The following is a 14591-nucleotide window of genomic DNA, read 5'->3' on the forward strand; positions in this document are numbered from 1 at the left end:
TCCCAACCACATATCTAAGGGAGTGTGGTGTTTCATCTTCACTAGCATAAAACTTTACAGTACATTTTCTATTTACTTCAGAAATAATGAGGTAACAAATTGCAGATAATGGTTTATGTTAACATATATTATGACAAGTGGTCCAGCCCTAAATAGAGCTGAACAAGATGAGATGACTGAACTTAAGAATGCAATTCTATTGATAATTTGCACATTAAACAAAATTATTTCCAATTCATGTTAAGCTACTGTTTTATCCACAGATGCATGCACAAAATGCCATTTAAATGCCAACTCTACAAATACAAAACTACTTTAAAGAGCACTATTTTATTTTAGCACACAGATATGTAAAAAATAATCTGGGGAAGAAAGCTGAATGCTAGGCAGTGCTGCTGATACAATGTCAGCATATTGCCCCCAACATTATGGGTCATTTTATCAACCTCAGAAGGATGGAAGACTGAGTGAACCTTCAGTCCTGTAAGGATTGAACTCTAGGCTGTGGGCAGAGTTTGCCTGCAAATACTGCATTTTAATATCTTCCTCCTCCCCCTCCTCCTTCTTCTTCCTCTTCCTCCCTACTATATTTTATTCTATTTTATCTCATTTCATTGTATCTTATCTCATTTTATTGTATTTTACTGTGGCCAATGCTCATGTTTGATATGGCTAACTGACTGACCAAACTTTGAAAAAGAACATAATTTGCTTAAGGGTATTTCAAAATTGCTCCAAAATTTAAATAAAACTTTAAAGTATAATGAACTTTAAGAAGATACAATACTGGTGGCATCATATTTATATAAAAGAGTCCCAGTATCTCTCCTTCTTTGCAAACCGTCTCCAAAAGGCAGATGTTGCATTAGAGAAAAGAGAGGAAGGAAAGCATTTCTCAGACATGAAATCCCTGTCCCACACCTATACCTGCAGGATTCCAGACATCTTTGTGATGAAAACACTCATGGATCTTTTAAAGAGCTATTTCTTCCAAAAAAGCATGCAGGTTGGCACCAAGATTGGTATAATTCAAATTACCAGCTTCCAGATATTCCTGTGAATGGCTAAAGTAAATCCTAACCTCTGCATCCTGTTCAGCAAAATCAGGATGTCCGTATTTTCAATGTCAGTACAAAATACATCAGCAAAATTGGGAAACTAGAGCTTGTCAGGGTATGAGAATGAGGTTCTGAAGCCAAATGAAGTAGCTTAATACAAAATTCAAAGCATTCAAAGGGCATATTCAGAAATCCACTGGTGTGACTAGCACTTCTCAAAAACATTTATTTACATCTTCTGAAAAAAACCACCATGCTGGTAGATGCATTTGACTTAGTGCTTCGAAGAGGGAGTTATTTATTTACATTTCCTATTTCTAAACCGCCCATCTCCCTCAGATGCTTTGCAAAATGCATACTTTGTACTGTCCTATTTCTTCAGCTACTTTAACCAAACCATTGAGTTGGTGTCCATAATAACAAATTAAGAGTTTTGCTTCTCCAACATCATTGTTGGAATCTGACATTCAAACATTTTTAGGGTTGGGATTGTGCCTGACGAGGTATGAGGTATTTTGATTCAAATGTAAACTTCCCAAATTTGCACATGTTGAGCTCTCCACAAACCATCCAAATCTGTCATCTTTTGCATCCCACTCTCTCTTCTAAAGGTAATTAGAATAATTTTTATTCTACTATCTTCATTTTGTCCAAATCCTGAACTGTCATATATATATATTCATTACTAACCAAACTTTTAATAGTCCACCTTACTACACAATCCCCCTCCAAATTCAGGAAAATGTCATTTCCTCACAGTGTTTCATCTTCACGTAACTTAGGATAGGCTCAGTCAACATAATGGTAGTTGCCACACTACACGCATTATTTTGTATTCTGTATAAGCATTTGTCATACCATGTAAAAAACCCTTTGCACCTTTTCCTAGCTATGCATAAACTTTTATATAGTTATAAAATTATGGATTCAGTCAAAGAATGTTTCTTTGATTATGACTATTCGATCTCCGGTGCAAAAATCCTAGATTACTAGATAGTAGCAAAGACAATCATATTTGATGCAGATTGTCTACTTTTGAATTTGTTTTGTTACCTAGGAGGTACCATGGCATGATTATACAAGGTTCCTGTATAATATCGTCCCTGAAATCTGTTTCTGCAGATTTTATTTTTATTTTTTTGGTCCTGCTACAATGATTCTGCATGCCGATATTCTTTTTAGAAATTGGCACCCAGTTAAAAATGGGGGAGAATTTTCATTAAGCCTTATCTGAACCAACCAAACATACCTTATACCTTAGCTCAACATACATTAATCTGGAAAATTGTTTTTTTTAAAGGAACATTTTCCAATATTTTTAATGTAATTCTTAGACAAAAGTACATTAAAATTCATACATTGGGGTAGTCATATATTAAAATATAAAGGAAAATGGTGTACACATTTAATTTATATGGATGTTTTTAACTGGCAGACTAATTTGGAAATTGGAGATAAGATTGATTTTATGACGGAATGTTTTTGAAAGTGAGCTGAACCAGAGACAGAGTGATTCAGTCATCCTTACTTCCAATTCATTTATTGTTTAATTTAAAAGATTTAGAGCCAAGTAATTACACATTGTGTCCTATTATATCATAATAGATTGAGTTCACATATAATTCTACTATAATGATCTACTGTATCCTTAGAATCAATAGTGAGTTCTTCACATGCAGTTCCAGTGTACTAGATATATGAAAAAAATATATGGTTGTTTATATTATAATAATTTCACAGTAAAATTTGTTATTTTCTTTTTCTTTTAATGTCTTAGTCACATTAAAGTTGAACATATTAGGAAAAATAAATATTTAAATTATCAAATTTAAGTGCCGCCACCTGCATTTCATTATCAAGTCTCTAAGTTATTGCTAAAATATATAAAAAATTTGGTAAATCATATAGCTGCCAAAAGTAAATTTCCAACGCAGAAAAGTCCACATATGAATTTCAATGCCTGCTTGTGTTGCAGAACAATAAGTTGAAAATAATACAGTTCTCCATGTACAAATGATTAAACATTTGCTTGCTTCAGATCCAGAGATTATCTTGATCAACCATAAAATTAGATTTCTGTATCAACTCCTCCCTATAAAAAACCATTTCTGGTATGCTGAATTGGAACATGGCCGTAACAAAGGTGCGGGATATCCATTTTCTACATCAGATTCAGCTTGTAGACACTTCTGGGTCTGCTTATGTATTAAAACTCCATCCTACAAAACAATAAATAGTTTTTTATAATGTCTGGTAAAGACACAGTAACCATAGTAAGAGTTAAAATTCATATTTTAAACTTTATTAACTTCATGAAAAGATAAGCGACAAAGAACAAAATTCTTGCTAGATAATTTATTATTCACGTTAACAAAATCTGTTGTGGGTTCATGCTCACTGATGTAGGTACTTTGATTTACTATTAAATTAACAATGTTAATTCGATTTTTATAAAGAGTTGTAAGTAGATAATAGTGATTTGGATCAACAGGTATCTATAGATAACAATGACACCATCATACAAGAGAATCATATAGGTCAGCATCAGCTAGAATTAAACTGTCCAAGGAAGATCCTATATGCAGGAAATCTGCTCTGTGTATCCTGTTGTATACATAGACCTCATTTTTATATGTGAATTTGCAGAGTGCAGGGGGATTCTACTGTATCTTCCAAAGGTTCAACCAGAGGTGTCCCCAGGATCTAATGCTTTCATCAAAATGATAAAAGCAAAGGCATGCCTTAAGTTCTGCCCTTTTCATACATGCAGGTAATGTCAAAACACATGTTCAGAACACATGTACAAAAAAAGAGAACTTCTGTCACAATAGCATAATATTATTGTCATTTGCCCTCAACCCTTGGCAGATGCCTCTGGTTCCAGATCCCATGCAATATTATAATGTCATTGCTGGACAAGACGGGCTGCACATACATTTAATCAGTCAATCAATAAATAAATACTGATCTACTTATAAAGAGCTAGCATTCTTTGATCATGAAATGCAATTTCTCCTAAAGGAAAAAGCCATTAACACTATTCCTTTTTTATTATGCATCTCAGAGAGTGTTTAGGAGTAAGTTACAATAACCTTATGTTTGGAGATGCAGTTCAGAGGTATGAACATTCACTCATTTGGTTAAGTGCTACATTTTGCAATATTTTTGCATGAAATGTACAAAACTGTCAATATAACATCATAGTGACTGCAGGTTGTCAAAACTGCACATGCCTTTCTTGATTAGATCCCGAGAATATGGAATTTATCAAAGCATCAAGAGTTGCTTAGAGTAATTAAAGTAAGAATTATACTGTGGCCAATTGGAAGGGGGATTGTCAATATCTGAAGTAGGACATTTGGACATGGCAAAAAAGCAAATTTTCAACCAATTTAACATTTAATCTTTTTTTTTTTTTTAAAAAAAGCAGTTGCTTATATATTTATCTTCCTCTTTTTCCTTTTCCTTTAAAAAGTCATTATTACATATAATGCTAGAAATGGCTAACCCACAAATTTAATCTATATGGTCTGGTAACAACCTTGTTATTTCTCATTGCTATTGCTGTCATTATTATTTTAAAAAGTTTAATAAAGGAAAACAAAAGTAGTATTTTTAAAAACAGAAATGTCCGTTCTGCTTTTTGAAGTAGAAATATCAATGGTCACGGGAAAGATAGGAAAAGAGGATGAAAGAATATACAGCACTGAAGCACCCACCCACCTAAAATGGCAGGAGTACCATTTTAGTATAAATAAAAAGTATCATTCAGTACAAACCTCTAATACGTTAATAGCAACTTAATGTTTGTTAGCAAATTTGACTATTCTTACCTCTCTAAGAATAAATTTCTGATTTTCAGGAATATTTTGGATACTATTTTCACACAAGTACATTTTCAAAAAATCAGTTCCTGGCTCAACAGCTGCACAGACTTCTGGTTGACGAGTATTATAACGTATTTCATTGTGGGAGGTGTATTCAAAAAACTGTTATTCCCAAAATAAAAGAGTAAATAAATCTCTATTAAACTTCAGCTATGTATTACTATGATCAAAAGCATTGTGAACAGAAGGATAGTAAAAATATAAAAAGCCACTTCTAGACCAAATCTGAAATTCTTCAGATCATAATTACAATGATATTTATCTACTTACTTGGAAATTTTATATGGCCATCTATATTATATAAAACAATCCTTGGTGGCTAACAAAATTACAAATATTGAAAACGTGAGATTCAAACTTCAACAAAGGATCAGCATCACAACACTACTCTCTCCAAAATTACAAAAAAAGCTAGGCTCACCTCTCATCCTTAGGGAACAGAAAGTCTTAATGGCCTTTTGGTAGGCCATTTCTTGCCTATCCTATGGCAAGACATCTGTGCCATAGGATAGGCACTGCAAGAGAAAAGGCTTATTTCCTGGGTCCTACCAGATGACAACACTAAACAGAAAGGACTGGAGCAAGCCTACTTTATCCAATCTAGTGGGATAGATGAATGTCCTCAGAGAGAGGTAATCCCACAAATAACCTGGCCTTGAACCATACAGTCATTGCAGATTGGGCAATAGTGATATAACACAGATGAATCGTGGGCCACCCAGAATATATGTGTTGCTGCATTCTGGATCAGTTGAAATTTCCAGGTAATTTTCAAGGGCAGCCTCATGAACAATGCATTGCAGTAATCTAAACAAGAAGTGACTAATCATGAGTGATAATAAACAGGTCCCCCCAATCCAGGAATGGGTGGCACTGTGCCCCAAGTGATTTTATGCAAAGGGTCTCCTAGCCACAGCCATCTTCTTTAAGAAGGCCTAGGCCAGGGGTAGACAACCTTGGCTCTTTTATGACTCGTGGACTTCAACTCCCAGAATTCCTGAGCCAGCATAGCTATGCTGGCTCAGGAATTCTGGGAGTTGAAGTCCACAAATCATAAAAGAGCTAAGGTTGCCTACCCCTGGCCTAGGAGTACCCCCAAGTTAGACACTAATTCTGTTTGGGAGAATGCACCTCATCAAGAGTTAAAGATGACAACTCTCCAGATCCAGGAGACTCAAAAACCCAAAGTGACTCCATCTTGTTAGACTTTCTGTGCCAGTGCTGGGTCAGATCCATGGTTGCCACAAATTCCCACTCTAGCCCAGTAAAGGCAGGTTGAATTTCCCCAACACTATCAGTCAAGGGAACTCCATTACTATTTCAACCATAGAATCTGGCTCAGGCAAAGATGCCACTACACCACAGCGAGGGAGGGAGGTAAACAGCAGCCCTCAACTGGGCTTCTTAGAGCCCAATTTCATAAACAGGACCTCACACCCTCTTACGTCTGAGGCAGCATCATTAAAGTCTATTAGAAACACCCAGAAGGTAACAACCACACCCCTATCTTTATCTTCACATATTTTTACAATTATTTACTTTACTAAGTGAAAAATCCTCTTAAAATAGTATTTCTTTCAGAAATTATTATTCTGTATTTGTACTCTAACTAACACTGCTATTGTTTTGTGAAATGCTGGCTTCAGTAATTGTCAGACTTCTCAAGTGGATCTTAGGGATAGAACGTATAAGGACCTAATCAAATCCACTAATAACCTTAGTCCAAACTCCCAATACATGTGCACACCCAGAATATTCCTTGAACTTCTATATAATTCTGGAAAGGATTATGATGCAAGACTAGGTTTAATATGGGTGTTTATGCTCAAAACTGAAACGCTTTAGTACAGTTAGATTAGGAGAAATAGCAAGACCGTGCATTTAAAAGAAGAAAACTATTATCTGACACTTGAATAGAAAGTTAATACTTTACCTGATTTTGTCCCATGCCATGACATGGATATAATATGACTTTGTATCCTGTTAATTCATGCTCGCTGGGAGGATTGTAATCAAAGCAATAATTTGCCAGTCCTCTATTCTTCAGCTAAGAGGCAACAAAAGGCCATTAAAATATATCATCTCACAATCCAAACATCCCACCAGTTATTTTGTGTGTGTGTGTGTGTGTGTGTGTGTGAGAGAGAGAGAGAGAGAGAGAGAAGGTTCCCAATACAACTGCCTACTGAAATGCTGTAAATAATTATTGTACAATCTGTTTATTCTAATTCTAGACTTATTATACAATAATTGATGATGATGATGATGATGATGATGATGATGATAATGATGAAACACAACTTTATGCTCATTGAGAATATATTCATGTCTTAGGCAATACTTTGCTAGTAAAGTATTGTGCTATAAACACAGCATTTCCCACTAAAAACCACTGCAGCATGAGCTGATCTTTTATTTATAGTGAACTCAAAATGTCAATCCCAAGAGTTACATAAAAGCAAGAAAATTTTCCCTTCAAGGAAATTTACGGTATGATCATCAGCACAGAATTTCACAACACAAGAAAAGCAACAGTAATATAAAGCGTGCCCGAAGAAGAGCCTGCCAGCAAAATGAAAGACAGCCTTGAAAACATGGATGGTGACCTCCTTGACACACAGCAACAGACAACAGGCAAACATAGCCAGTTACACAGCATGCAACTAAATTTGATCAGCTGGATTAATTTGACTTAGGGCAAATTGAAGTATTGTAAGTGTGTAAAGTATTGTCCCGAAGGTTGCTTTTCCAAAGGCAACTGGACTTCCTTTGGTTTTTTCCTTGAAAATGTTTCACTTCTCATCCAATAAACTTCTTTAGTTCTGATTGAATGGTGGGGAATGGAAGGATTTACCGTATTCTTTGCAGTCATCTGGTCATTAGCACTCTGAAGGTCGGTTGTTAAGAGTTGTGCAAAGAATATAAATCCTTCCATTCCCCACCATTTAGTCAGAAGCTTCTTAGATGAGAAGCAAAACGTTTTCAAGGAAAAACCTAAGAAAGTCCAGTTGCTTTTTGAAAAGCACCTTTGGGGCAACCATGACATGGATGGTTGAGAATCTCCATAGACATAAGTGAAGTGCTACTCACTCACTGGTGGTCCAGATTTTCTTTTCCTATGCATGAATCATTTAGATAGGCATAGACATGAAATAACACTTAAAACATAATACTAATAGACAAGGATTCCTAGGTAAGGAACGCAGAGGTGTTGCAGTAGGGTGGGAGAGGCCAGGGGAGGCCTCGTGCAGGCCACACATGAATGGGGAGGGTACTGCAGTGTGGCAGGAGTTCAGGGAAGCAGGAAAGAGGGTGCGGATGAATTCATATGTGCAATCATGAAGAGGCTGGGGAAAGAATATGCTGTGGCTTGGGGCGTCTAGTCACATTGTGGTTCTGGGATTGCAAGAAGCCAGTTCAGACTGTTGTCAGTTATTCAATTCTGAAGCTTCTCCTCCTAGTCACATGACCCAGAGTGGAGCTGCCTGGAAAGAATCCAGTTAGCATGCTCTATATCAGGGTTCTCTGGAGTGGTCACTAGCCTCTGAAGGGTTAGGTAGGGTTAGGTAGGATTATCCAAGGAGCTGATATTGTTATTTATTTAATTATCGACAGTAATATTACTTAAAATAGTATTTATTAAATTATTTTCATATAATCAATGTTTAGGGGTCAATGAACAATCTGAAACTTCATGAAGGGTCCATAAGCTAAAAGGTTTGGGGACTGCTACTCTATTTTTTCTCCCAACTTTAGGGTTAGATTGTACTTTTATGTGAATCTACCAATTATCACCACCACCATCATTTAGAATTTATATACCCTAAAGCCATTCTAAAGCAACAATTACAATTATTATCTCAATCGAGATCCATTACAAAGGGATGCTGACTTACCTAAGGCTTCCTAACATGTTAACGGCAGAAGTGAAATTGTACCTGGGGACTTTTTGACTCCCTCACACTGTCTTTGCTATTGTCAGGATTTATTAATTAATTTATATTTATTTTCATTTATTTCTACCATCATAATGGCAAAGAAAAAGAAACAAAACATTTCCGCACTGTTTTTGGCAACAAACTTTCCGCACTGTTTTTGGCAAACTGACATACAAACTGACTTATAACCATTTTTCACATTTATGACCATTGCAGCATCCCCATGGTCAGGTGATCAAAATTTGAACTCTTGATAACTGGCATGTATTTATGGCAACAGCAGCGTCCAAGGGGCCTGTGATCACCTTTTGCAACCTTCTGACAAACAAAGTCAATGGGGAAGCCAGATTAAACTTATCAACCGTGTTACCAACTTAACAACTGCAGTTGTTTCACTTAGCAACCATAGCAAGAAGGGTTGTAAAGTGGAGCAAAATTCACTTAACAACTGTCTTCCTTAGCAACAGAAATTTTGTGCTCAATTGTGGTTAAAAGTTGATGACTACCTTACCTTTTCTATTGTACCAGCTTGAGCGACTCTGCAAAACCCCGAATATTGTTTTCCTCAGTACGTTTGGGAGGCTAAAATCCATCTACCCAGTAATACTATTTGCAATTCTCAGGACTGTTTGTTCAAGTAATTCTACCTGTCTATCTTGAAAGAGTGTGAAGACTTGGAAATTCCCTTATCAAGAAGGGTTTCACTTACCATCCCAAAGAAGCCAGATCTGTCCTCGGGGACATGAAGTTCAGGATAAATATTCTCTAAGTACCATTTAAAATCCTTGCACCTGAGCTTCTCTCGAAGCAGCTTTCTTTCCGTCACATCTCCATAGGGTTCCTAAAATGAAATCCCAGAGTAAAATCTTGACAGAGAACAAGTTATATACAGTATTCCAGAGAGGCAAATAAGATCCTAATACAATGAAATTTGCTTTGAGTATCTCACACTTAGGCAATTTATAAATTATTAAGATGAAGATAGCCCACTAGCTCTATGTTAAATAAATTACCCTAGTCAGCAGTTATTTGAATAAATACATCAGCATTAAGTTTTGGCCCCCAGGACTTCAGCTACTAGAATTATAATATTCCTATCCAATTATTTATGTTACTGTGCCTGCTTTTCATTAAAAAAAAGTCTATCATTTTTCAGGCTTCCAAGTTAGCATTAAAAATAATGATGCTTTAAGCATTTGATTCATTAAAGTTGATGCAACTCATAAGGCAGGCACAATTTTTTTCCAATGTGCAAAAATCTGAAAAACAACAGGCTACTTTACTTTAATAAAAAGTAGTGTGAGGTCTGCGGAACGCCCGAAACATTTTCTATACATAAACAGCCTTGTTATTCACGAGGAATATTCTAGTTCAAATGGGCAACATTTTAATATATGAATTCCTCTGGAATATTACAACCTCAGTTGAAAAGACTAATAACTTTTCAATCAATGTCCAGTACTATGTGGAAGGAAAAATAAATTAAGGCAAATCAAATTAATACAAAATACTACAAAATATATTTTTATAAATTAAGTTATCTATGCAAATTTTATACTTTTATTTTGCAACATTTATTCTGCCCTATTCATTTGAATTTTGCAAAATCAGCCTTGGAAACTGTACGTACCTCACCAACTTCAAAATGTTTAGGAGCTATATTTTCTTCCAGATATAAACGTATTTTTAAAACTATGAAGGCTAGAAACTGCTGGTCTGAGTTCCTCCAAAACATAAGCATATGCACTATTCTGCCTGTAATATTTTTCTGCACTCATCCTGCAAATTTTCAGCATTTGCACTGTTCTCTTTGTTCTCTTGTTATATTTTTAGGCTCATTCCTTTATTTTCTGAGAATCTAAATTTAGTCTCTCAGCTTTTCAAGAAATTTATTTTATCTTCTATACTTATGCCTTCAGTAAACTTACCAAGCGTGCATGTGGATTTCTGTGGTAGTAAAGTTCTTTGTACGAATCCATCCATACCTCTGCAGCCCGAACAGAGTTAGCTAAAGCTTTTGCACGTGAATATGGAGCTTGCTTTGGAAAAACATGTCCTACATGAGAACAAGGGTGGATTTCAAGACTTCCTCCACATTGCCAGATCTAAGAACAAAAGCAGAAAGCAGATCTATATATGTACTACTGTGCATTGTTCTGGAATGCCTCCACCCATGTAGTAGCTGTTGAAGAAAGTTCTGTATCTCTATGGTCTGGACAACTAATCCTGCTCCTACTTCATTTCATCAACTCAAGCAATACTTTGAGGATATCTTGTACATATGCATTTGAATACAGATACAAAAGTATCATGCATTAACATTCTCAACTAATTATTTCTTTATTTGAAAAAAAACCTATGCAGTGTCCAGAACACACCATGAACAATGTTGATTGTGTTTCATGCTGGTTATTTCTTATATTTGGAATTTTTTTCCTCATGGGTTTTGTACATGTCAGCTTTTAAGTGAGATATGTAATACAGGTAATCCTTAGGTTAAGACAGCAGTTGGGACCAGGATTGCCATCACTGTGATGCAATAATAAAATATGACATCACGTGACCGCATTGTGTATTAATGACAAATCTGGGAGTCCTGGTTGCTGTTGGTAAGCGAGAAGCGATAGAAGACCAAGTAAGGAGTGGGGGGGGCTGCCACAGTGAGGTGGGAAGAATGCCATGAGGGGAGCCAGGGGAGGGTTTGAGAGGCCTGGCACAGGCTGTGCACAAATGCAGAAGGCTAGAGAATGGATGGTACAGAATGATTTGTGACCTTCCCTGCCAGTTTCCCCATTGATTTTCCTTGTGGGAAGCTGGCACGGAAAACTGTGAATGGTGAACCCATATCATGGGACATTGTAACTGCTGTGAGCACAAGCCAGGTGTCAATTGCCTGAATTGAAATTAAATGACTGTGGAGGCTTAGTGATGGCTGGAACTTCAAAGACTGGTAATAAATAATACTTGTTTAGCACAATTGCAACTTTGAATGGTAGTTGAATGAGTGGTTGATAAGCAAAGACTATCTACGCACATGTTGCTTTTAACACAATCAAAGCTAGCCTTGAAAGGAAAATACAGGAGACACAAGCAAAATCATTAATAGATACTCCTCACTTTAAGAACCACAACTGGGACCACAACTCTGTCACTAAGTTATGTGGCTGTTAAGTGAAACATCACCTGACCCCACTGAGCAACCTGAATTCTGCTGCAGCCATTAAGCAAGAAATCCCATGGCCACAACTGGTGGTTTTACTATTGGCATCTCCACTGACTTTTCTTGAAGGAAGCTCAAGAAGTGGCAATGAAGTTCACAAATGGCAATCAAGTGACCAAAGGGACACTGCGACGATCGTAATTGCATGCCAATTACAAAGCACCTGAATGGAGACCACGTGACCATAGGGAGGCTGTGACATTTAGAAGTTAAAGGACTGGTGGTAATGTTACTTTTCGCGCTATTGTAATTTTGAACAGTCACTAAACACTAACTTTGTGGTCAGAATTGCACATATACATCAATAGATTATCATGAAGGAGATAAGAGAAGTTACCAGGCATTTTAGAGTATTAAATATTTATTTGCTAGTGTTTGCATCGGATGTATTCAATTAGTTATTATCAAAAAGCATCAAATTAAACTTGCAACAGACTGAAGAATTACAATACTGTATGTATTAGTTTTTCTTTGAAACAACATGAAATACAATTTCCATAAGAGAAAACACCTAGATAAGCATTTGCCTCAATATCTGAGGTTTAGGTTTTAGGTTTAGGTTTTATTAGATTTATACCCCGCCCTTCTCCTGGCGGACTCAGGGCGGCTTACAGCAAGTTAAAAAACAGACAAACCATACAAAATACTAAGTTTAAAATACAATTAAAATGAAATATTGATTTTTTTGCCGTTTCTTTTTAAAATTATGTTAAAAAACCAAATTAAAATCAAATTAAAATCAAATTAAAATATCCCTTAGGCCAGTCCCGCTAGCTGGAATAGCCATGTCTTGAGGGCGCGGCGGAAGGAGGGGAGATCCGGAATGACCCGGATCTCTGGGGGTAATTCGTTCCATAGGACTAAATTTATGGATATCAAGGCTTAAGGTAAATGCAAGTAAAACTGAAAGTTTTTAAAGACTTTCCTGCAAAATATAAGATTTCAAGGAGCCTGGAAGGTTGGAAATGCTTGTTTTTTGCATTTCCCCCCATAATTGTAGCAGAAAAGAACCTCAAGTTCAAAACATTTAACTCTGATATTCAGAGATTCTGTTCTGTTCTCTATTCTTAAGTCTGGGAATTAGAAAATATTTTGCCAGAAACATAAATTATTTACCTAGGTCAAGCTTGATCAATTTACACACTACCTAAATGAGCTTCACTTATGATGAATTACAAACTCTTTGTGCCTGGATGTTACATTATGCAAAAGGAAGTCTGCTATACAGTACTTCTATCCCATTAATTTTAAAGATGGATGATATGCATCTATCATAGAGTTTGGCTGATCAGCAAATAACCAATGAAATATTTGGATTACTAAAATAAGATGTTATGGGCTGCTTAATTCCAGGTAACAGAGACAGAATAAATACTTGAATCAAACTTGTAATTCATCATGATAAGGAATGGTTTTATTAATATACTGACTATATCACAAATTATTATAAGAACAAAGTGAGACAATATGAAGGGGGATGGGTTCTGGGAAGATCCTGGCAAGATTCCCCAAACCATTACTTACCCGAAACGAAAATTCAAGGTTTTCCCCTCCCCAGACTTCCATTCCTGTATCGTATGAACCAAGATAGTTAAAATAATTCTTGTTCACGGCAAAGAGTCCACCAGCCATAGTTGGAGACCTAACAGAGGAAAACAACTCCAGAATTAATTGACAAACCATATCTCCTTACCAAGTTAGTATCACATGTGAATCCATGTGTAAATATCATCCTCAGCAGTATAATATAAAGAATACATGTATTTAACAAAATTTAATTGCTCCGTAGCTCAGAATGAAATAACAAATACTGTAGTCACGTTTTACTCAGAAAACAGGAAGGAAGCCAGACAAGGCAAACTTTGGTCAAAAATCATTGTGAAGTCGCCTTGCAGCAAGATGATCAGCAAATTAATTAATTAAAGTAAGTAACACAAAGATAGAATTCTTTAGCAAGCTTTGTGATTTATTTTTTAATTAGTAAATCTAAATTGTTTAATATTTGAAATGAATAAAGCAAAAGTGAAGAAACTGTGGCCCTCAAAATATTGCTGAACATCTCTCAGCATCCTTAGTCACCAGACATGCTAATTGGCTTTCATTTTAAAAAAATATTTTCCTTATAAGTGGAAAGATTCAGTCAATACAAACTACACAAAATATAAACAGAATTTTTTAAAAAAATTGAGAAAGAAAAAAAGACAAAGAAAGAAGAAAGTAACTTCCTCCTTTTGCTAACATAAAAACAGTTTTAGTAATTTAGCACCATTTCTAAATACCACATAATCTCTCTTTTTCCCAAAGCTCATTTACTAACTAAAAAAAACTCAGAATCAAAATACTTCATCAATTATTCCTAGTTGGCAAAAATAATAATTAATTTCTTTAGTTAGCCCTGGTCGGAAAGACCAATCCTGTATTCTTTCCCTAGGTTTTAAAAACATTAACTCCTTCAAAAAAAAGTTCTGGAACTAGCTTGCTGTTCATC

At 35.8% G+C, this 14591-nt stretch overlaps 1 protein-coding gene across 1 annotated transcript in view; it reads right to left on the reverse strand.

Annotated features, from left to right (window-relative positions):
- Positions 1 to 2574: 2574 nt before the first annotated feature.
- The window catches only part of GALNT12 (polypeptide N-acetylgalactosaminyltransferase 12), a 35643-nt gene continuing 23626 nt past the window's right edge, over positions 2575 to 14591 (reverse strand). Inside the window, exons 5-10 of the mRNA XM_015820860.2 lie at positions 13628 to 13745; positions 10812 to 10988; positions 9593 to 9724; positions 6879 to 6992; positions 4892 to 5047; positions 2575 to 3277 (exon numbers count right to left, since the gene is read on the reverse strand). Coding sequence (XP_015676346.2) covers positions 3140 to 3277; positions 4892 to 5047; positions 6879 to 6992; positions 9593 to 9724; positions 10812 to 10988; positions 13628 to 13745 — 835 coding nt within the window. The 3' untranslated portion in view covers positions 2575 to 3139. The remainder of the gene's footprint in view (positions 3278 to 4891; positions 5048 to 6878; positions 6993 to 9592; positions 9725 to 10811; positions 10989 to 13627; positions 13746 to 14591) is intronic.

This window comes from Protobothrops mucrosquamatus, unplaced genomic scaffold, assembly GCF_001527695.2.
Source record: "Protobothrops mucrosquamatus isolate PMUCROS unplaced genomic scaffold, P.Mucros_1.0 scaffold1195, whole genome shotgun sequence".
Lineage (NCBI taxonomy): Eukaryota > Metazoa > Chordata > Lepidosauria > Squamata > Viperidae > Protobothrops > Protobothrops mucrosquamatus.